This window comes from Vipera berus (assembly GCF_964194415.1).
Source record: "Vipera berus genome assembly, chromosome: 2".
NCBI classification, from domain to species: domain Eukaryota; kingdom Metazoa; phylum Chordata; class Lepidosauria; order Squamata; family Viperidae; genus Vipera; species Vipera berus.
Window position 1 is genome coordinate 206,360,649 of NC_138203.1, and position 19,373 is coordinate 206,380,021.

The following is a 19,373-nucleotide window of genomic DNA, read 5'->3' on the forward strand; positions in this document are numbered from 1 at the left end:
GTCCAATCAAATTGGTCACGTGACGCCCACTTTATGACCTTTATGACTGATGATCGTATAATGTCAGGCTCCATTACAGTCATAAGTCAAAGGCTTACCTGTAATAACTATGGATTCCAACAGCTACCACTTAATCTTAGGGAATCATAAATATTGGAATATTGCACTTTAGAAAAACCATTCTTAGTTCCTAAAAGGGATAATGAGTAAACCAAAACTAGAACCAGCAACTGAGCTTCAGAAACTTTTGAAGAAGAATAGTTTCAGAGTTCCATCATGGAGCTATTTTGGTGTTGTGATGAAAGTGCTGGCCTGGAACCAGAAGATCATCTAAATTCTAGGCAGGCCTCAGGAGTGAGGCCTAAAAGCCATCGTTGGCCCAATCATTCTTTCAACCCAACCTATCTTGCAGGGTTGTCATTGTGAGGAAAATAGGAGGAGAAAGGGGCACTGGGAACACTTGCTGCCTTGCGTTGACAAAAATATATAAAAAGGCAAAATAAAAATCTAATAATTATAATTAACCACAATATACTCAGCAAACTTACATCAAATGGCAAGACTTCTACTGTTGTGTTGAATAGTTTGTCTTCAGGGTGTTCAATGTTGCCACTACGGAAGAAAAACCTGCATAAAAGGAATCAATAATGATTGCAGAGCTCCCACAGTGGTAAAACATAAAATTCACCTCACCAATGACTTTGGCTGAACTCAATAATAACCATCTCCGTGAAGTATTTTTGAGAAAGAAAAGTACTATATTGTATAAGCAAACATGCTACCAGTTACAGATCAACTGTTTGCCCATTCTCACAAATTAAGCACTCTACTGCATTTGAAAGGATCTATTAGCAGTAAGAAGCACAAATATCCATTTTCATGATGAAAGTGACCTTTTCAACTAGAGTTTTAATCCGAAACTGGAGAAACAGACATTACTGGAAATACCTTCTGAATGCAGGAGTACATTGGGAAGAAAAAGGCCACAAAGGGAAGTTGTTCCTATTTTTTTTATTTAAAACTTCTTTAGAGAGAAATTTAATTCAGAGAAATGTAAACAAATGGATTTCTAGACACGACATTAATATTGTTCCTATAGTTCCTGAAGATATAATTTAAGCTGCAGGCAAAGATAGCAGAGAAAGAAGCAATGCACATCAGACAAAAGAACTGAGATGTCCTAAACATAATGGAATTAGGCCAAGGCGGGGGGGGGGGGGAAGAGAAAAGATATTGACTATCATTTGCAGAAATATATACCACTGTAGTGCAAATTCTTTGAAAGAAATGCTTTTGCAAATGCAGGAGCATGCACAAAGTACTTCTCTTTGAATCAATAAAGAAGCTGTAATTTACTCCAAGCTCACATAGCTGCCTTCCATCTGCTGGCAGCTGTCTCTATAAGTGCACAATTCTTTTGAAGAATTTGCATATGAATATAGTTTTGCAGGCTAACTCTGCCCACAGCCAGGAGTTTAATCCTGACCAGCCTTGCAACCTTCTGAGGTCGGTAAAATGAGGACCCAGATTGTTGGAGGCAATATGCTGATTCTCTAAACTGCTTAGAGAGGGCTGTAAAGCACTATGAAGCGGCATATAAGTCTAAGTGATATTGCTATTGTTATCATGATCAACATCACAATCATCATCAGGATCAAAACATCATCATCATCCAATCCACTGAAGGATCAAGGCCTTTTCATAGAAGGTTATGGGCCATAGTGTACATATTGGACCAATGTTGTTTGGTAGATGTTTTATGATTTCTCAGGGCTGAGAGACAGCAACTTGCCCAAAGCCAGCTTCTGTGCCTAAGAGACAGTCTGTCTAGTTCTCCTCTAATACTTTAACCAAACCACCAGACAGGCTCTCAGTCCTAAGATAGGTGAAAAATATGATGCTAACATTGAACTTAAGCAAAAAGAATATCTCAATCATTTAATGTCTGGCAAAATATCTTTCTTGAGGGATATCTGTCCTTTTCAAACTGTGTCCTTGGTAATTTTTTTTAAATCTGCAGATAACACTTGAATCTGCACCCTACTGACCTCAACTATGCTAACATTTTCAAGAGGACAACACTTGTAAGACATCTGCAGGAAAAAAACCCCAGGAAATATCTCTGTATGGAATGAAGCAACATTAATTGCTACTCCACTATTCTTTCATAGAAGGCCAGTTTGTGTAACAAAATTAAAGAAAATCCTAATGCTAGAAAAAACTTAATAAAAGGCAGTAATTTTATAACCTAAGAAGCGAAAAAAGGTAGAACAAAGTAATGCCTCTACACAAATGGGGAGCCTAACAGTAATTCTGCTACTTTACTTCCTGGTTTCCTAAAAGGTACTTGCTTCCTTGAATCTTGCATAGGTCATAAGAATGGATCCTAGTGATAAGGGTGGTGGGATGTTTCTAATTATCCACCTTTATTAAGTTGGTGGACTGTGGACCAGAATCCTTGTTTAGAATGCTTTCATTCCTTTCCGTTTCCCCTCCCCCCCCAAAAAAAGTAGTATCTGTGCATATGCTTCAGTGAGAATTCTGGGCAACATTTTGGAAGTAAGGTTGTTCAAATTCATTTAGGTCTTGATTCTGCAGCATCTATGGAGATTATAGAAGTAAAGTCTTGCAACATGGCCTGGGAGAGGATGGTATTGTCCTCCTTGAAGGAGGAACTAATGCATCCCATCACAAACTCTTCCTGAAACTGGCTGTATAATAAAAACCACCGTACAGTTTCCAAACTTCCTATTAATTACTTCCATTCATGCGCAATTCATCTTTCTCTCTTTCTTTGAACGGAAAGAAGCAAGTTGAAGCTGAATCCCAGCAAGATTGAGTTTTTCCAGATGTACTTTACTCCAGTGATAACTCTGGTTCAGGTAGCATTCACCCTGAAGGAGCAGGTACATGATTTAGGGTCCCCTTAGATCAGGGGTGTCAAACTGCCGGCCTGTGGGCTGGATGCGTCATCCAGAAGCCACACCCACCCCATTGCCGGCAATGGCAAAACCGTCCCGATACGTTGCGCGACGTCACGTGATGTCGCGAGTTTGACATGTCTGCCTTAGATTCACAGCTGCTGTTTGATAGGCAGGTGGAATCTTTGCCCAGCTTTAACTAATGTACCCTGTAGCTGGAGAAGGTGACTCAGGCCCTTGCCTTCTCCTGGAAAGATTAGCGCAGTGCACACTACATGGAGAAGTCTCTAAAGATTATTTAATAATCACCATTGGCACAAAATATTAGCCTGTGTGTTACTCATAACATCTGTGTTGCGGACACTGCATTCCTTGTGAATAGCCTCCTGGATACAATTCAAACTGCTGGTGTTGATCTACAAAGTCTACATTGCTTTGTATTCTGCTTGACCATCTACTTCAAACAGCTCCTAACAATCCAGTGTGCTTGTCGACCTAGGAGACCTGACTGTAAGTTCTTGCTCATGGGAGATTCAGTGAGAAATTTGTGCTTTTCTGTGACAACATCACCCTTCAAAATAGAGATTCTCTCCAGAGATTTGGATAGTTCCTTTGCTTGTAGGCTTCAGCAGGCTTTGAAAGCAGAACTATTTTAAAAGAACATTTGAGGGTTGGCACTGAGTCTTTGGATACTATTCACATTTGTTTTAATGTTATTATTAATATTTAATGTTATTGGTTGATTTACTATGTTCATTTTTGAGTTATTATTGTGTGTCCTGATTTTAATTGTGCAATGCTACGAGTCTTTTGGAAAATATAATAAATAAATAAACATTATTTGCTTTCTGAAGCCACAATTGTAATCTATAGTTTAGACAAGTCTCCCTAGGGATGGTACTGCTTAGCATAGATGCCACTAAGGCCCCATCTGTTATGAGTACTTGCCAAAATTCAGACTGAGGGATTGAAAATAAATTTAATGTTGAATTAGGCACACAGGAAAGGAAAAAGCATTCATGAAGTCCTCCAACAAGGTGAAGGAGAAGAAAGGCTTCATTGTGTTGTGGCTGAACCAAAAACAATTATAACTTCTTTGAAATAGTACATGCTTGCAAACCTAAAACATTCCTTGCGACATCTTGAGCCCTTCCTCCTATTGCAGGTCTGTGACTGCCCAGAGGCTCCTGATCATGCTGGATTAAGATTGTAGAACTTCACATACAGTTATTTTGGGGTCTCAAGAGCCAGACTCATCTAACGCTAAGCTTCTCTCTCTCATTATATCTCATTGTTATATCTTCCAGAAGCACTAGGGCAACTTTATCCATCTTGGAAATCTCCAGATGTGTTGGACTGCAACACTCACTAACTCCAAAGGTTGTGTTAGAGACTGTAGGCACAGCATTCCGCCATAACCTGGGAGCCTAAGACTATAATAGCTGCTTCTCTATACAGTTTTAGCAGTATCAGTACGTGGAAAATAACTCATCTCAGATGTAATCTAATTGTGAGAAAATATATGCAAGATAAAAAGACTCTAATCAAGGCTCCTTAGTTTCAAGTAGCAACTACTGCTTTCAGATAAAAGAAAAAAAATACACCAAGCAGCAAGGTTGGAGAATGGAAAGCCAAAGTGATATGGGCACCACCAACAAGTTCATATGCAGAACTTCTGCTGTAACTATGAGCTGGCCAACAATTCTGTCATGTACCTTAAGATTGTTCTGTCTTTCAGGTGGTGCAGAAAGACTCAAAAACAAAAAGGCAACACTTGGAGTATACTGGGAAGAAACTGAAGGGCATGCAATCTGCTTTGCAGATGAACTGTCTTTCACCAGAAGATCAAGGGACTTTCGACCACAAGCTAAACTTTCCTGTTCCTTGCTTCCCAAAGCTGTTGAAGCTTACCGTTCAATACGGAGCGGCTTAAAGAAGCGAAAGCGTACAAAGTCACCCGCTGTGGGAGTAAACGCCCAGAAAAAGTCTTCTCTCAGGTACGCTTTCTCCAAGGAGAAGTGCTGGTAGGTCTTTAGGCTCGTGCTCACTTCTGCAGGAGGGTTCACGTGCTCTTTGCGAAGAGACTGTTTTCCAAAATCTTTGTCCTCAATATACAAGATAAAAGGAAAACTGAAATGATTTCCTTGAGGAACATACCCTTTTTATATTACACATCTGTGGAAAATATCGCCCACCTGATGCTCTGAAAGGATTTTAAGGGACACATTTAACATTTTCCCCCCTCCCAAATCTTTATGACTTTATACTGTATGTTCATTTTTTCTTTTGATAAAATCAATATCCACCCTGTTGGTCAGGCACAAAGCCTTTGTCTTTTAGTTTTCCTCCTCCTTTGCTCTACATGGCCAATCTATCACCAACTCATGTCTTTCTCTCTGCATATCACTACTGATACCTATCCCTGCACAAAGGGTTAATTTCTGCCATCTTCTGTCTCATGAAGACTGTCCCTTTTTTCCTTTCGTCATCATAATCTTGAAAAAAAGGCACCAACAAGACAGCTTAAAAACACTTTTGATGTAACATGGAATTGGGTTGGTAGAAATCCTAAACATTATTAACAAATGAAAGAATGTTGAACTGTTCCTTTTCCCACAGGCACAGAGCTTCCACTATTAAAGGAGAAGGGAGAATTTCAGTGGATATTTACCATTATATTTTCTTTTAATTCTTATTATGTGAACTAAATTTTTAGGAAAAAATATATATAAATTGAACTAAAATAACTATCCCTTCATCTAATTAAATCACTATACAATATGAAAGGAAGAAGCAGCACTCACAGAACTTCCCAAATTCAGGTATGCATAAAATGTTCAGCCTAACTCAGGGAGTTCTCAACTTATTACCACAATAGAGTCCAGAACTTCAGTCATAAGTCACTGCAGTCATGTGATCAATTCAATTTTACATCTGTTTTTGTGATGGTCATAAAGCAAGTCATTGTGGTTCTTAAGCAAATCCAATCTCACAAATGGGCGTTTTTTGCCAGAGACCAGCAAAAAAACAAACAAATCATGGTCACAGGACCATGGAACACTGCAAGTGGTTGTAAATACAAGCTGGTTTCCAAGCGCCCAAAACACAATAATGTAACTGGTGTGTGTGTGTGTGTGTGTGTGTGTGTGTGTTTGTGTGTGGTGTGGTGGCAGAGGCAGCAAGTATAACTTCAAGCATAGGTCTTAAGTAGCTTTTTTGAAGTCTGTCGTAACTTCAAATGGTCATTAAATAATCAGTTGCAAGTTGAGGACTATTTGTATATTAGAACCCTTCCTCCTCTCTCCAGCTTTACTTTCAAACTTTATTCTGTAGTGTTAAAGCTCTGACAAATGGCAGAATACATTGCTAATTAATTTATCCTAGTTTCTTTCTCTTTTCATCAGTGGATAAGCTCCAATTTTCTTGCCTCTTGACCAGATGCCTCTTTTTTTCTTTCAGAACCATTTACAGTTTGCTCCATATTCTATCACTGAAGCATCTCCTTCCTCTTTGCAGAATTGCACAGGTGGCCTTTACTCCCCAGGAAAGAGATCTGAATCAGGCAGCACCTGTTTTTCCCAAACTGCTTCACACATTCAAAACCCATTGCATTTTACACATTAATCTGTTAAGGTACATCTAAGCTGTGCATGCGTGTGGATATACATATCCCCTAATACAGGTTCACAAGTAATTTTTATTTATTATTAAACACATTTATATGGCCACCCAACTCACACATGTGGTAGTTTCCTGCCCTCTAGGAAGCTATTTTTACTTTCAAAACATTTTCCTCCCCCCATCCATCTTGAAATTGGCTCCATTCCTCGACATCCAAGATGTGCAGCATTACAAGATTCCTCGATGGAATCCAGATTTGGTGAAATTTAAGCTCAGAGGGAAAAAAAGTACTGCAAGTCTACTAGTTGTGCTAGTCCGAAGCACAACTGGTCAGAATCAGCCAGATTTTGGTTGTCTTCATGCATTCTACTATCTTTTTTTACTCCACCTCAGCCACTTTCAGCAATTCAGGGAATAAAAGCCTTTAGGTAGTTCTCATTTAGCAATCTCATTTAGTTGCAACTGGGATTAGCAACCTGATTGTTAAGTAAAGTGGCTGCTAAGTGAAACTAATTGTACTTCAACTTTCCTTTGCTTTACAGACCTGCAAAGGTCATAAGTGGGAGGATTGATTGTAAAGTTGCTTTTTCATTTACTGTCATTTCCAAACGGTTGCTATATGAGGCAATCATTAAATGAGGACTATGTATACTACTTGTATAATTGAATAGTTAACATAAAGCAACAACCATGTTTGTGCCACTTGCTCCTCTCGATCCCCCCTTCTCCCCTCCCTCATTTCCATAACCGTGATGTTCTCTACTCACTTTCAATTTTTGTATTTTACCAGCCAAAGAGGAATGGGTTCCTACATGTTGGAAGAGCGAAGGCTTGAAGCGGATTCTTAGGTTTGCCTTCTGTCTATCACAATGTTTCTGGGGAGAAAAAGAAAAACACAGCGGGAACTAAACATTTAATCTTTCAGTTTTGAAAAGCGAAGCACAGAATGGAAAATAGGTTAGTTTTGCTACTTTCATTTAGTTCACCGCTGCTCTCCCCATCTTGCATTCCAAGCATACAGATTCATGACAAACCAGTCCTCCTTCACTCCAAGTGTGGTGAAATATTATGAACACATGTATATTGCCAAAAAAATGAGTCTCTTAGAAAATGCCTTGCTAAATTCAAATGGTTAGGTCTATCTTCATTGGGATCCAGATGGTTGGTTGTTCCACATAGACCTCAACTATTCATCTAACCTGCTTTCTCCATTAGTAGCTGTTTTTAACAGCTGTATGGACTGAGGTGAACTGACCCAGTTGAATTGCAGTTAAAAATGAAAATTCCATAGAAATCCCTTTTTAAACACTACCATAAAATTTGGATATTTTAATACTAAAATATTATTTTAGTGTTAAAATGCACATAAATACATACACAGTTTTTCAGTTCAGGCAGGTTTCTATAAAGCTCTTAACTTGTTGATTCACTTCTGATTTCTGATATGGACATTAAAGAAGAATTTATTGTTAATTTTCAACGGAAAAAATTGTCAGGGTTGTTAGAAGATGAATAGTGGAAACAGAAAATCTTTGACATCTGTAACCGTTTAGCTGGTATAGAGAGTCCCAAAAATCTGTTATTAATTTTGGGATTATTAAGTAGCAGTTTAAAAAGGTTAATTATCTTTCCTCCCTTTTTTCTTGCTTATTTTGAAAATAATCCTTTGACATATTCTCCATTTGCCCCATTTAAGAAATCCAAACTTTCTTGTGATGATACACAGTCTGGGATTATTTCTGGATTTACAGTTCCTGCTGAAGAGCAAGTAGTGGCTGTGTCCATGAAGCTGTGCACCTTTTCACAGCTGCATCTAGTGCACCCATTGTACTCTTTTCCAGATTGGGAGGCCGTTCATTCAAGTCCTAGCTCAACTATTACAATGTGCTCTACATGGGGCTGCCCTTGAAGACCATTGGAAAGCTTCAACTGGTCCAGAATGCCGTGACATGGGTAGTGATGGGCATGACTTAGTATGCCAATGTGACGCCTCTCTTTCAAACTGCACTGGTTGTCAATCGGCTTCCAGGTGTGATTCAAGGTGTTCATTGTGACCCATAAAGCACTTCATGGCACAGGGCCTGATTATCTGGGGGGTAGCTTATCTCCTGTGGTATCAGCCAGACTAATTCAATCCAACACAGTTAGAGTGCTCTGGGTCCTTTCAAATATAGACAATGTAATCTATTAGGATCTTGAAAGTGTGCCTTCTCTGTCTCAGTGCCTGCCCTGTTTAGTGACACTCCTTCAGCTATCTGGATGGCATTCTGGAAAGCCTTAAAGACCTGGTTGTTCTCTCATGCCTTGGGTTGGAATGCCTGTGGCCCCTGCTGAATTGTGGCTGGTTGGGTTAGCCAGATCTAACATTGGTTGTTGTTGTTTATTTCTATTATTTTTTTTCCTAATCATTATATTTTTATTCGATTGGTTTTACTGTGTACTATCCAGGGTTGGTTTGTAGGTGGTTGGTGCCAGAACTATTCAGTTTGAAGTTGAATTAAGTTCTTTTTGTTTTGAATTTTCCCTCAAATACCAAGCGGCTGAACATTTCATTAAAATATGCCAATAGTTTGGACTTGGATTATTTTCAAAAATGGAAGACCAACTGTTATATTTGGGGTGGAAGAAAAGAAGGCTGCTTTTTCATCCAGCAACACTGGTATAATCTGAAATGATCAAATCATAAATTAATTTACATGTCTGCTGTGTTCAGACTCACTGCTACTACATGAAAATGTAGTCTTGAACAACCATTTTCTCTCTTCGTTTTCCTTTATTTCCCATCCGACCTAATAAATAACACTTGAGAACAAAAGGTGTATACACTATTTTAAAAAAAAAGTCTAAATGGGTCTGCTAAAGATATTGCCTTGGATTGGATTATGGAATCCATAAAGGTTGTTTTGTAATTCCATGACAGGAAACCTTCTTTATGGCTGGCTGCAAAAGTGACCCACTTTTTTTGTAGTCAAAAATGAACGTTTCAGGCTTGGAGACAGGGAACCCTATTCAACATAAATGGAAACAAGACTATTCTGTCCTGGACAGAGTTTGCCTCTTGAATAAACCTGTTAACCCACTAAAATCTATCATTCTAGAGTTCTGAGGGCATCCTGTATTAATGTACCTTGGTTCATAACAACAAGATTAAAATACACAGCCCTCCCATGTCTATACAACCTGCAGTACTTGGGATTGCAAAATCATTCCTTGCAGCTCTGTTCTGTATAAATCCCCTAATCTTACTCTCATTACTTTAGAAAATTAAAAATCAGACTTTGTTCATAAGAACATTCCTGACTATTGCAAGCAAATAGCTTTTGCTTACTCGGGGATAAGTGGGACACTGTATAAACAGCAGATCTATTTTCCTCCTAGTGTTTTGTTACTATCATTGTTACTTGTGCAGTAATGGAAGTAGTAATGACAGCAGCATGGGTTGGTAAACTCTAACGTTATTTTTCATACAAAAGCAACAACAGAGATCCACAGAAGACAAAGCACTTATCACAAAACGTCAGGTTAGGCATATTTTCCATTAGGGAAATAAATCTTACAAATTACTGATTTGATGTTAACAGCAGGATTTACAAGAGAAAAATCTGAATACAGAAGATTGGTGTGAGAAACTACTCATATAAACATAAGGACAGCTGGAAATCCATGTTGGAAGTAGATTATATATTTAAATAGACAATGGTTTAGACAATCTTAGAAGCCCTTGGAAAGTTTCATAAAAGAAAACAACTCGGTAGAAAAATATGTGAGCTTGGATATATCATGACACTGAAATACTATCTATTTTCAAGGCTTTGTAACTGAGAAAAAGCATGTAGCAACATCTCATCTCTGGCACTTAGCAAAACACAAGGCTTTTAGTCATTAGGGAAAGAATTGAAAATAGAACTGTCAATATAAGGCCCTCATACAAACTGATAGCAAGATCATACATGTTAATTGTTCTACTCACTACACCTAAAAAGATTAAGAAAAGGTTATGTTATGTACGCACGAAGAACTCACTACACAACAGGTTATTTACTGGAAAAGTATGTTGTAGAAGAAAAGATAAAAAATATGAAAATAATTACAGGAAAGGAAAAAAATGTACAAAATAGGCTATCAAAATGATTATTGGGTTGAAGCAGCCCCATTCCACCCCCTCCACAAGGAAAAATGACAGCAACCGAGCTCTTCAGCCTGGAACAAAGCCAGATAATAGAAGAGACATCCAAGGTATAAAACTGTGCATAACACAGATAACACAAGACAGAATCTTCTCCCTCTTTGCAGTATTATACTCAAAGTCATCCCTTGAAACCATCGGTAACAGTCTACAATGACTTCAAAATGCTGTTGCCTGTGTCATTATGTTGTTGATGCAATTATATCATGATATCCACTACTAACCTACAAACAGCCATAACTGAAATTAACTTCAGAGAAATTCAGGATCAAAAGAAACAGATACTTTTTTCTGACAGCAAATATTTAAATCATGATGTTTACTACCAGAAGTTTTTGCAATATTGGAGAATCTGATTCATTTTAGAATGAGGCTGGGCAAGTTAATAGGAAGGAATATTGAATATTGACAGCTGCTTACTACCTCTTGAATCATAGGCAGTGTGCTTTGCATAATGGGTGGTAGGAAACTACAGTGGGAGGGGATTATTGCTCTCCAGTTCAGGCTTATGAGCATCCCAGATGCAATAACCTATTACGTAATCCAGAATGCTGAACCATTTAGGCCTTTGGGCTGATCCAGCAAATTTGGATCTTATCTTAAAACTAATCCAATTCTGGTATTAAATTCCAAGTGTGACTAAATTAAAAGAATGTATGCATTTCGTTTTCTAGGAAATGACAGGTTCTACAACTGGGCGCAAATGATTCGTAACTCTTGAAGAATTGAAAGACAGCATTTAGCGAAACAATGCAAGCATATATTAATGATCAGCCCATGCTAGTCCCCTCAAGAATTTGCATTGCTTGCAAGGTCACCAACACAGACTATGTTGAATGAGGGATTAATTCAAATCTTGTTTCCCAAAGTATACTTACTGTACACGTATTGCCCAACTTCTGTATAGTAGTCTCTAGAATTAGCAATGTCCTTTTAAAATCTGTAATAGTCAGTATAGCTTTTAATCACTTCCAATACTCATTTGCCTTCATCCTGTTCAATATTCTTTCAATCCGATGTCCACTCAACAAAACAGTAGGTAGTTTATGGACAATTTAGGCAAGGAAAAAAGCCTTGTTATGGTAAAGATTGCTTTAGATGGAATATAATTATTCAGGGAGGGCAAATATTATTATTTTTCACAAGGAAAGATGCATTTGCTATTGTAATAGGATAAATGGTATAAGTTAAATGTGCTGAGGTCCTAGGAGTTGATTTTTTCACTGAATGACTTATAAAGCAAAGCCCAAGTGTTAATGTTATTGTTGTTTTTGATGTCTCATAACCATATTTATTTTCCCAGGACTTTTAATACTTGATATGTTAAAGTTTTTATTGCTGCTTTTTTCTATAATTTTTACAGTTTATTTTGTTACTTATTTTGTTTTTGAATCTGTTTCATTGCTTGGATATATTGTAATCCATTTTGCAATCTTTTTCATAGAAAGACCAAACCCATATTTTAAATAAAAAAAGGCAAGTAGGCAGAGAAATATTTTTAATTTAGTTTTCTGGGCTGTGTAGCCCTCTGGATTCAATCCCAAAAGGTATTTTGGAGCTCAGAGGGGCTCAAATTTAGCATTGTCAGCAACTACTTAAAGCAGCTGCATCTTTTCCTGGGATTGCATGTTGTAGAGCTCTAGTAATTATTATTAAAACCTATCAAAACTGTAGTAGAATATCCATGATATTCTAACAAAGTTTTAACAAATATAGCAAAGTTCTCTGCTAGATTATTCTCTTTATAACTATAGAAAAGGCTATTTTTTAAAAAAATACTCTGAGCAGTTTCCCACAAGAAGACAACATCTCTAGGACTGGATCAGTGGCCCACTGTTTTGGAATTACTCTCCCTTCAACTAAAACAAAGGATGGAGACAATCTTTTTTTACTTCTGTAAAATAATAAAAATAACAATATGGAATAACAAAAAGGTTCAGTACACATTTTTAAAAAATATTTACTGCATAGCGCCAGGCAGAATTTAACAACATTTAATGAACAAACATTTTTGCATAAAAAAGAAAAAGAAACCATTCCTTTTAATAGAGGACTAACTTACTGCATCTTTCTCTGGGTTGCAAACTTTTACCCAGAGGATGTGATCAAGAAGCCAATCGATGGGTTTATCCTTGTAGAACATAAGTATGAATTCCACAATCAGACTGAGATCCAAGGACTTGAACATCTTTCCTGAAAGAATTTTTGGATAAAAAAGAGAAAACTATAGTCATAAGACTGGCATGACTTAACATTTAATAAAACTATACTCGGAATCAACAAAAGATAAAAAAACATCTTCCGTACTCTAGGAATTCTTGAAAGACAAGAATATATACTGCATCTAACTTGATCATGTGAAGGGAGTTAGGATTCAGTTCTGAAACCTTTCTAAAATGCTCTAACCAGGAAAGACTTGCAACGGCATTTATTCTCATGCAGAGTGGTTTTCAGGTCAGGAAATGGTGGGGGAACAGTCCTACGTTTTACTACATGTGTCAGTTCTTTTCCTGCCTCACAGTAGGTCAGGTTCTGCAATTCCTGGCAATAAGGATTTTACAGAAAATAGAAAATATTTGCTACAAAAAATGGAATTAGAACAATTAATCAGTGGAACAACCTGCCTCCAAAAGTTGTGAATACTCCAACACTGGAAGTTTTTAAGAAGAGACTGGACAACCATTTGTCTGAAATGGTATAAGGTTTCCTGCCTTAGCAGGGGGTTGGACTAGATGACCTCCAAGGTCCCTTCTAACTCTATTATTATCATTATTATCAATAATAGTAGTAGTAGTAGTAGTAGTAGTAGTAGTAGTAGTAAAAACTCTATATGCAGTGAAGCTGTCTTCCAGAAGTTACTTTTGCACGTTTTTGAATTTACAGTTTTATATGCAATTTTTCCAGAATATAGGCATTTTTGTATGAGATATAATTCAGTTTTGATTAAGATTAGGCGAGGGATTGGTGGCCAAATAAATCCAAATAATTGGCCTTTGAGCTGTATCTGCAGTAATGCTTATTTTCAGAATGAGGCAATTCTGCGTATAAAATTGTTTCATAAGGATCAAGATTATTTCCTTATTCAGTTGCACAATACCAATATCATAACTAACAAAGAGGGGAAACAAAGACTACCAGTTTGATTCACCCATAAAAGCTGAAGATTCAGGGTAAGTTTAAATCTCTTTCTTCATATCTCCACTAACAAGTATTTATAAGAACTCTTTGTTCATTCCTGCTGTTAACTAAACCCTCCCAGGAAGCTTTGCCTACAATATTTAATAAATCACATCAATAAAAGATTTGTCACACATAAAAAGCAAAGGCAAACTAGAGATGGTTAGTCTTACTATAGTCCTATAGGTTCTGAGAAAGAACCAGTGTAGTAGATGCTACTCTGTATTTCATTTTTATGCCAAAGACACACAATTGAAAGCATTCATGGTCTTTTCTTGCCTTCTTAAGTTGAGCTAGAGAAATACTTTTTCCAATATCACAGGAGCAACACATGTCTTGCGTTAACCCCAAACAACACCTTAAGCTACAGCCAGGCATAGAAAATGACTTTACCAATAAAACCAAGCTGAGAAAACTCCAAGATCATCCATTCTTCAGAAGGTTGCTGCAAAGCAAAGTTCTTCATTGTGCTGAGATAGTTTGGCTTGGCTACAATATCATCTTCTAGCTGCATAAGAGAGGGAAACGTATAGCTGCATAAGAGACAGGTCTTAAACTGAGAACTTGTATGCCACTGGAAAAAAGCTCTCTAAAAGTGGAGACAGAAAAGCTACCTCTGGCTAAAGATGGGCTCTTATTAAGGACAAGAAGACCCCGAATTTCCAATAGCTTTTTATTTTCAAGCAAAGGAAAATAGCTCAAGTGTTGTAAAATCCCAATACGATTTGATCAAACAGGACACTTATTTGTAATCACTGAATTTTTTTTTAAAAAACTATTATCTGAAAACATTGTATATTTTGGCATCACTAACAACAAACTGACACCAAGAGCCTTGGTGGAGCAGTGGGCTAATGCCTCCTTAAGTAACACCAGCTGCCTGCAATTAGTGCAGGTTCGAGTCCCACCAGGCTCAAGGTTGACTCAGCCTTCCGTCCTTCCGAGGTAGGTAAAATGAGGACCCAGATTGTTGGGGGCAATTAAGCTGACTTTGTAAAAATGCTGCTTGGGGGGGGGGGGGTGAAAGCCCTAATAAGCAGGCATATACATAGAATGAAGGCCATTGCTAAGCACATTGATTTGTGCTTTAGATTGTAAGCTGCCCTGAGTCTTCGGAGAAGGGCGGGATATAAATGGGATTAAAATAAAAAATAAAATAAAATAAAAAATTTCACAACCAGCAAGGCATTATTGTGAAGGAGCCCTAGCCTTGACTTTCTGATGAGCAACACTGTTTATTTGCTTGCCTGACTCTGATCTCTCCTTATCAATGAACACTGTTGCACATCAAATTGCCACAGCTTTATGATTCTGCTTTGTTTGTATTAATACCCTTTAATATCTCACTATTTCGGTTCAGTGCCTCCTTGCTTCTGTGCTTATCAGGTACTTGTTCTCAGTTTTTGGCTGTTCTCCTAATGGTTGAGCCTCTTTGTTCTTTATGTTTATTTATGCCGGCTTTATGGTTACAGCTGTCATGATTAATGCCCACATGCTTCTGTAGTGAAGGCTGATATCATGAGCATATCCTAGTTGTAATAGATATGTTACTCCTTTGCTAGGTCACTCCTTCAAATGTAAGTTTCCATTTTTCCGCTAAGCTTAGATTTTATACAGGTTATTTATAAAAATAAAAGTATGGAAGGTAAGCAACGAAGTTTCGTAATTCCTAAATATTTTAAATTCAGTATTTTAACATTATTTATACAAACTTTCTAGTAATGTGCCTCTTCAAAATATAACGACAGTATTTTTCTATATTTTCTATTTCTGATAACATGCTGGAAGCGACCTTGGTAGAAAAGCACATCCTTTTATTGTTCTCTTTAGTCAACAAGTTGTGCCCATCAGAAAGAGGAATATTTTTACCTTGTATAGGTTCAATACTAATAATAGTCAATATTATTTTAAAATTGAATGAAAACCTTGCCACAGCACGACCTGTATGTGACAGAATGGAGAAGACCCTCATGCCTTCATCTATATATGCGCATTTGGGTTAGGACGCTGAGCTTGTCGATCAGAAGGTCGGCAGTTTGGCGGGTCGAATCCCGAGTGCCACGTAACAGAGTGAGCGCCTGTTACTCGTCCCAGCTTCTGCCAACCTAGCAGTTCGAAAGCACGTAAAAATGCAAGTAGAAAAATAGGGACCACTACGGTGGGAAGGTAACAGCGTTCCGTGCGCCTTTGGCGTCTAGTCATGCCGGCCACATGACCACGGAGACGTCCTCGGACAAGCGCTGGCTCTTCGGCTTTGAAACGGAGATGAGCACCGGCCCCTAGAGTCGGAAACGACTAGCACGCATGTGTGGGGGAACCTTTACCTTTACCTTTATGTGATACTAGATACATCAACATACAGTTGATGTATCCTATACATATCTACCACATACCTAAAACTTCTTGACTGTACCTAAAAACTTCTTAAATTAATTCGCATAGAATCAGTGCTGATATGCTTGGTTTCCAAACAGAATATTTCATTCTGCTGTTCTACAATAGTCATTCAAAGCTTAAAAAAGGGCAAACTTATATTACAGCAAGTAAATTTCATGGGGCCAATTGAAGCCAGAATGGCAAGGAAAGCTCCAGATGTTCCCAAGGAAGCTGAAATCAAAATTATCAGGCCTACAGTAATATCTACTAGGGGCAAATAATAAAATAAAGGAACTATTAATAGCACATAACTAATCTGCAAACTGAAAGTGTTCTTAGAGCCACAGTGAGGATCCACCATCTCACTGGTACCCCATGCTCTAGTTCAGAGGCAGAGGCTAGAAAATGAAATTTTCCACTATTAGCAGCAGGAAAGCAGAAATATTGATCAGAGGTACAATCAAGGAGCTTAAGACTTTCTACTGCATAATTACTCTGAGAAGTATTATCAGAAAAGACTTTCATTTCCTCCACAAAAAGATCCCTGTCAAAACCAGTTCCTCTGCTACTATTAGCAGCAGTGCAAAAGTGACCTTTTTCCAGTGTTCCTGATGCAAGGAGGAAGAGGAGTCTGTGTGTGCCTCCAATAATTCTCACCCTGCTCACCAACAATTATTCATATAGATGCTGAAGAGTTTGGAAAGCGTGAATTCCTCAAAGTGTTGCTCATTATACTTTACAGCTGCTTTTTTCTCTTTTACACTACAACAGGGGTGTCAAACTGCCGGCCCGCAGGCTGAATGCGTCATGCCGAAACTGCACCCACCCATTGCTGGCAATGGAAAAAAAGTCATGATACGTTGCAACATGTCACGTGATGTTGCAAGTTTGATACCCCTGCGCTACAACATACAATAACCCTTGCTCCACTGAATGGGCTTTTATCCAAGATGTTGAGCAAATATTGCCTTCCAGAGCTTTTGGATTAATCTCCCACAATCCCTTGCTATTTGTTTTGAAGCTGGATTGAGGGGAACTACAGTTTTTAAAAAAATGGCCGAATCTAGGTTGCCTATTCTGGATTTGAGGTACAATGGTTCTTAGTTGGGAAAAAAGCAGATTGAATATGAAATGTATCCTTTGAGCATCGTAGAACTTACCTGAACATAATATATGCCTTTAGATTGTGCATACATCATTAAAAAGCAGTAATCCAAATTCTGTTTAGTTCTCCACCTACGACAGCACACAAAACAAATTACTGTTATTTTGTTGGGAGGCCACAGGTATTTTCTGGGTAGGTATCAGCTACACCTGGCAGAAGATAATCATCCACAAGATTTTAGTCAAATATGAAGAATTCTAGTTTTGTTGTAAGCCCAGAGTTATAACATTATTTCAGATTTCAGCTGACATTCCCATTGCTACCAATGGAAGCTTCCCCCCACCCCCACTAAGCGATGGACATATATAGCATCAACTGTGGGATTGTGATAGAAGCAAAGTTAAATCTCTCTACTATGCTGAACTTAATCATCTGTTCCTCTACAACAAGTATAATGTAGTTCCAAAACTTGTCAAGCAAATCCAGTTGCATTCATAACATCAAATGCAATTTGACCGTATTATATGTTCCACTGGAGTTACATAAAATCACAGAAACAAATACTCATATAACATTAGAATAATTAATTTGGGTGCATGAGGAGTTTTTTTTTAAATGGAGGAAACATACATACCAGCAAGCACCCAATGACTATTTATTACACTTCTTCTGAATGCCATATGCTTTCTTCTAAACAAGTTTAAATACCCATTACAAAGCCATGTAATAAAATATAACAAGCCTTGCTACCCTACCATATAATTTTAAATCAAATTGCCTGGCAATTACCTGACTCTTTCTTTAGGGTCACCGAAAGATTCTCGCAGCCTGGAGAAATCTGGGTAGAAGTGCGGAGAAGGGGAAATAACCTCTAAAAGACCAGAATGTATTTCATTGGGAAATCTGAGAGAGAAGTAAGGAAACAACTGTCATTTTCTGTAAAAAGAAAAATAGAATTTAACTATGGTGATGATTAATAGCCTAAATCCTAAGACATATCTCCAAGCAATATTAACAACTTTGAATAATGGCGCTACAGGAGATGTTAAGCTTTGAAGTCCTATTTTAAGCTGAAAAAACATAAATAATGATATTTATGTCCTTTTTAAAAAAAAGCCCTCCCTGCTTGCTTTTCTCAACTGTAGCTTTCTTGATCCATTGACCTTCAATTTTTAGCTGCTGAAATTTATCAAGCCAGATGGAAGCAGATGTTAGATTTTTCAGTCATATTCATGTCTCTTTGCTTACTGGTTGGTTTGAAAGCTTGTTGTTTCTGAAGCTGCTCCAGAATTATTTTTAAAGATAATCTGTAGGTTACATACCTATTGCCCTGATCAATAATCATTATTTACAATAACAATAACAATAATAGACTTGGAAGGGACCTTTGAGGTCTCCTAGTCCAACACCCTGATTATTATACAAGGAACTGAATTGTAAGATTAGGTCATCACTTAATAGCTTATTCAGTGTGTTAAATCTTTACTAAGTAAATGCAAGGAGAAAACACATGATTTACAGCAAGGGTCTTCAAACTTCAAAATTTTATGACTTGTGGACTGCAACTCCCAGAATTCCTCAGCCAGCATGCCTGGCTGAGGAATTCTGGGAGTTGAAGTCCACAAGTCATAAAACGGCCAAGTTTGAAGACCTCTGATTTACAGTATAGAGAAAGGTTAAAAACAAGGCAAAGAAAGCATAGTCATTCAACACTATGACAACTCTGATTAATCTTTTATACATATACACTGCTATTTTTTTCTTCCTGAATACCCACTCAAAAGGAAAGCTGGTGGTGAGCTTAACCTTACTAAATATGTTTTTCTGGAAAAGCTCAAAAGGTTTTTATCACAATGTTCTTATCTAAGACAGCATTCAATTCCTTTCTTTTCCTCAACTAAATCAGACTGAGAAACCAACTTTGTGTACTCCAACTCTGTTATACTGCAATTCCCACCTTTTTAGGTGTTTCTCAACTAGGGGATAA

General features: G+C 37.7%; 1 protein-coding gene across 1 annotated transcript in view; it reads right to left on the reverse strand.

Moving 5' to 3' along the window:
- Positions 1-19,373, reverse strand: part of MGAT4B (alpha-1,3-mannosyl-glycoprotein 4-beta-N-acetylglucosaminyltransferase B) — a 111,315-nt gene that overhangs the window by 13,004 nt on the left and 78,938 nt on the right. The window contains exons 6-12 of the mRNA XM_081320992.1: positions 18,176-18,289; positions 17,442-17,517; positions 14,299-14,413; positions 12,791-12,921; positions 7,310-7,417; positions 4,833-5,026; positions 549-627 (exon numbers count right to left, since the gene is read on the reverse strand). Of these exons, the coding sequence (XP_081177118.1) occupies positions 549-627; positions 4,833-5,026; positions 7,310-7,417; positions 12,791-12,921; positions 14,299-14,413; positions 17,442-17,517; positions 18,176-18,289 (817 nt within the window). The remainder of the gene's footprint in view (positions 1-548; positions 628-4,832; positions 5,027-7,309; positions 7,418-12,790; positions 12,922-14,298; positions 14,414-17,441; positions 17,518-18,175; positions 18,290-19,373) is intronic.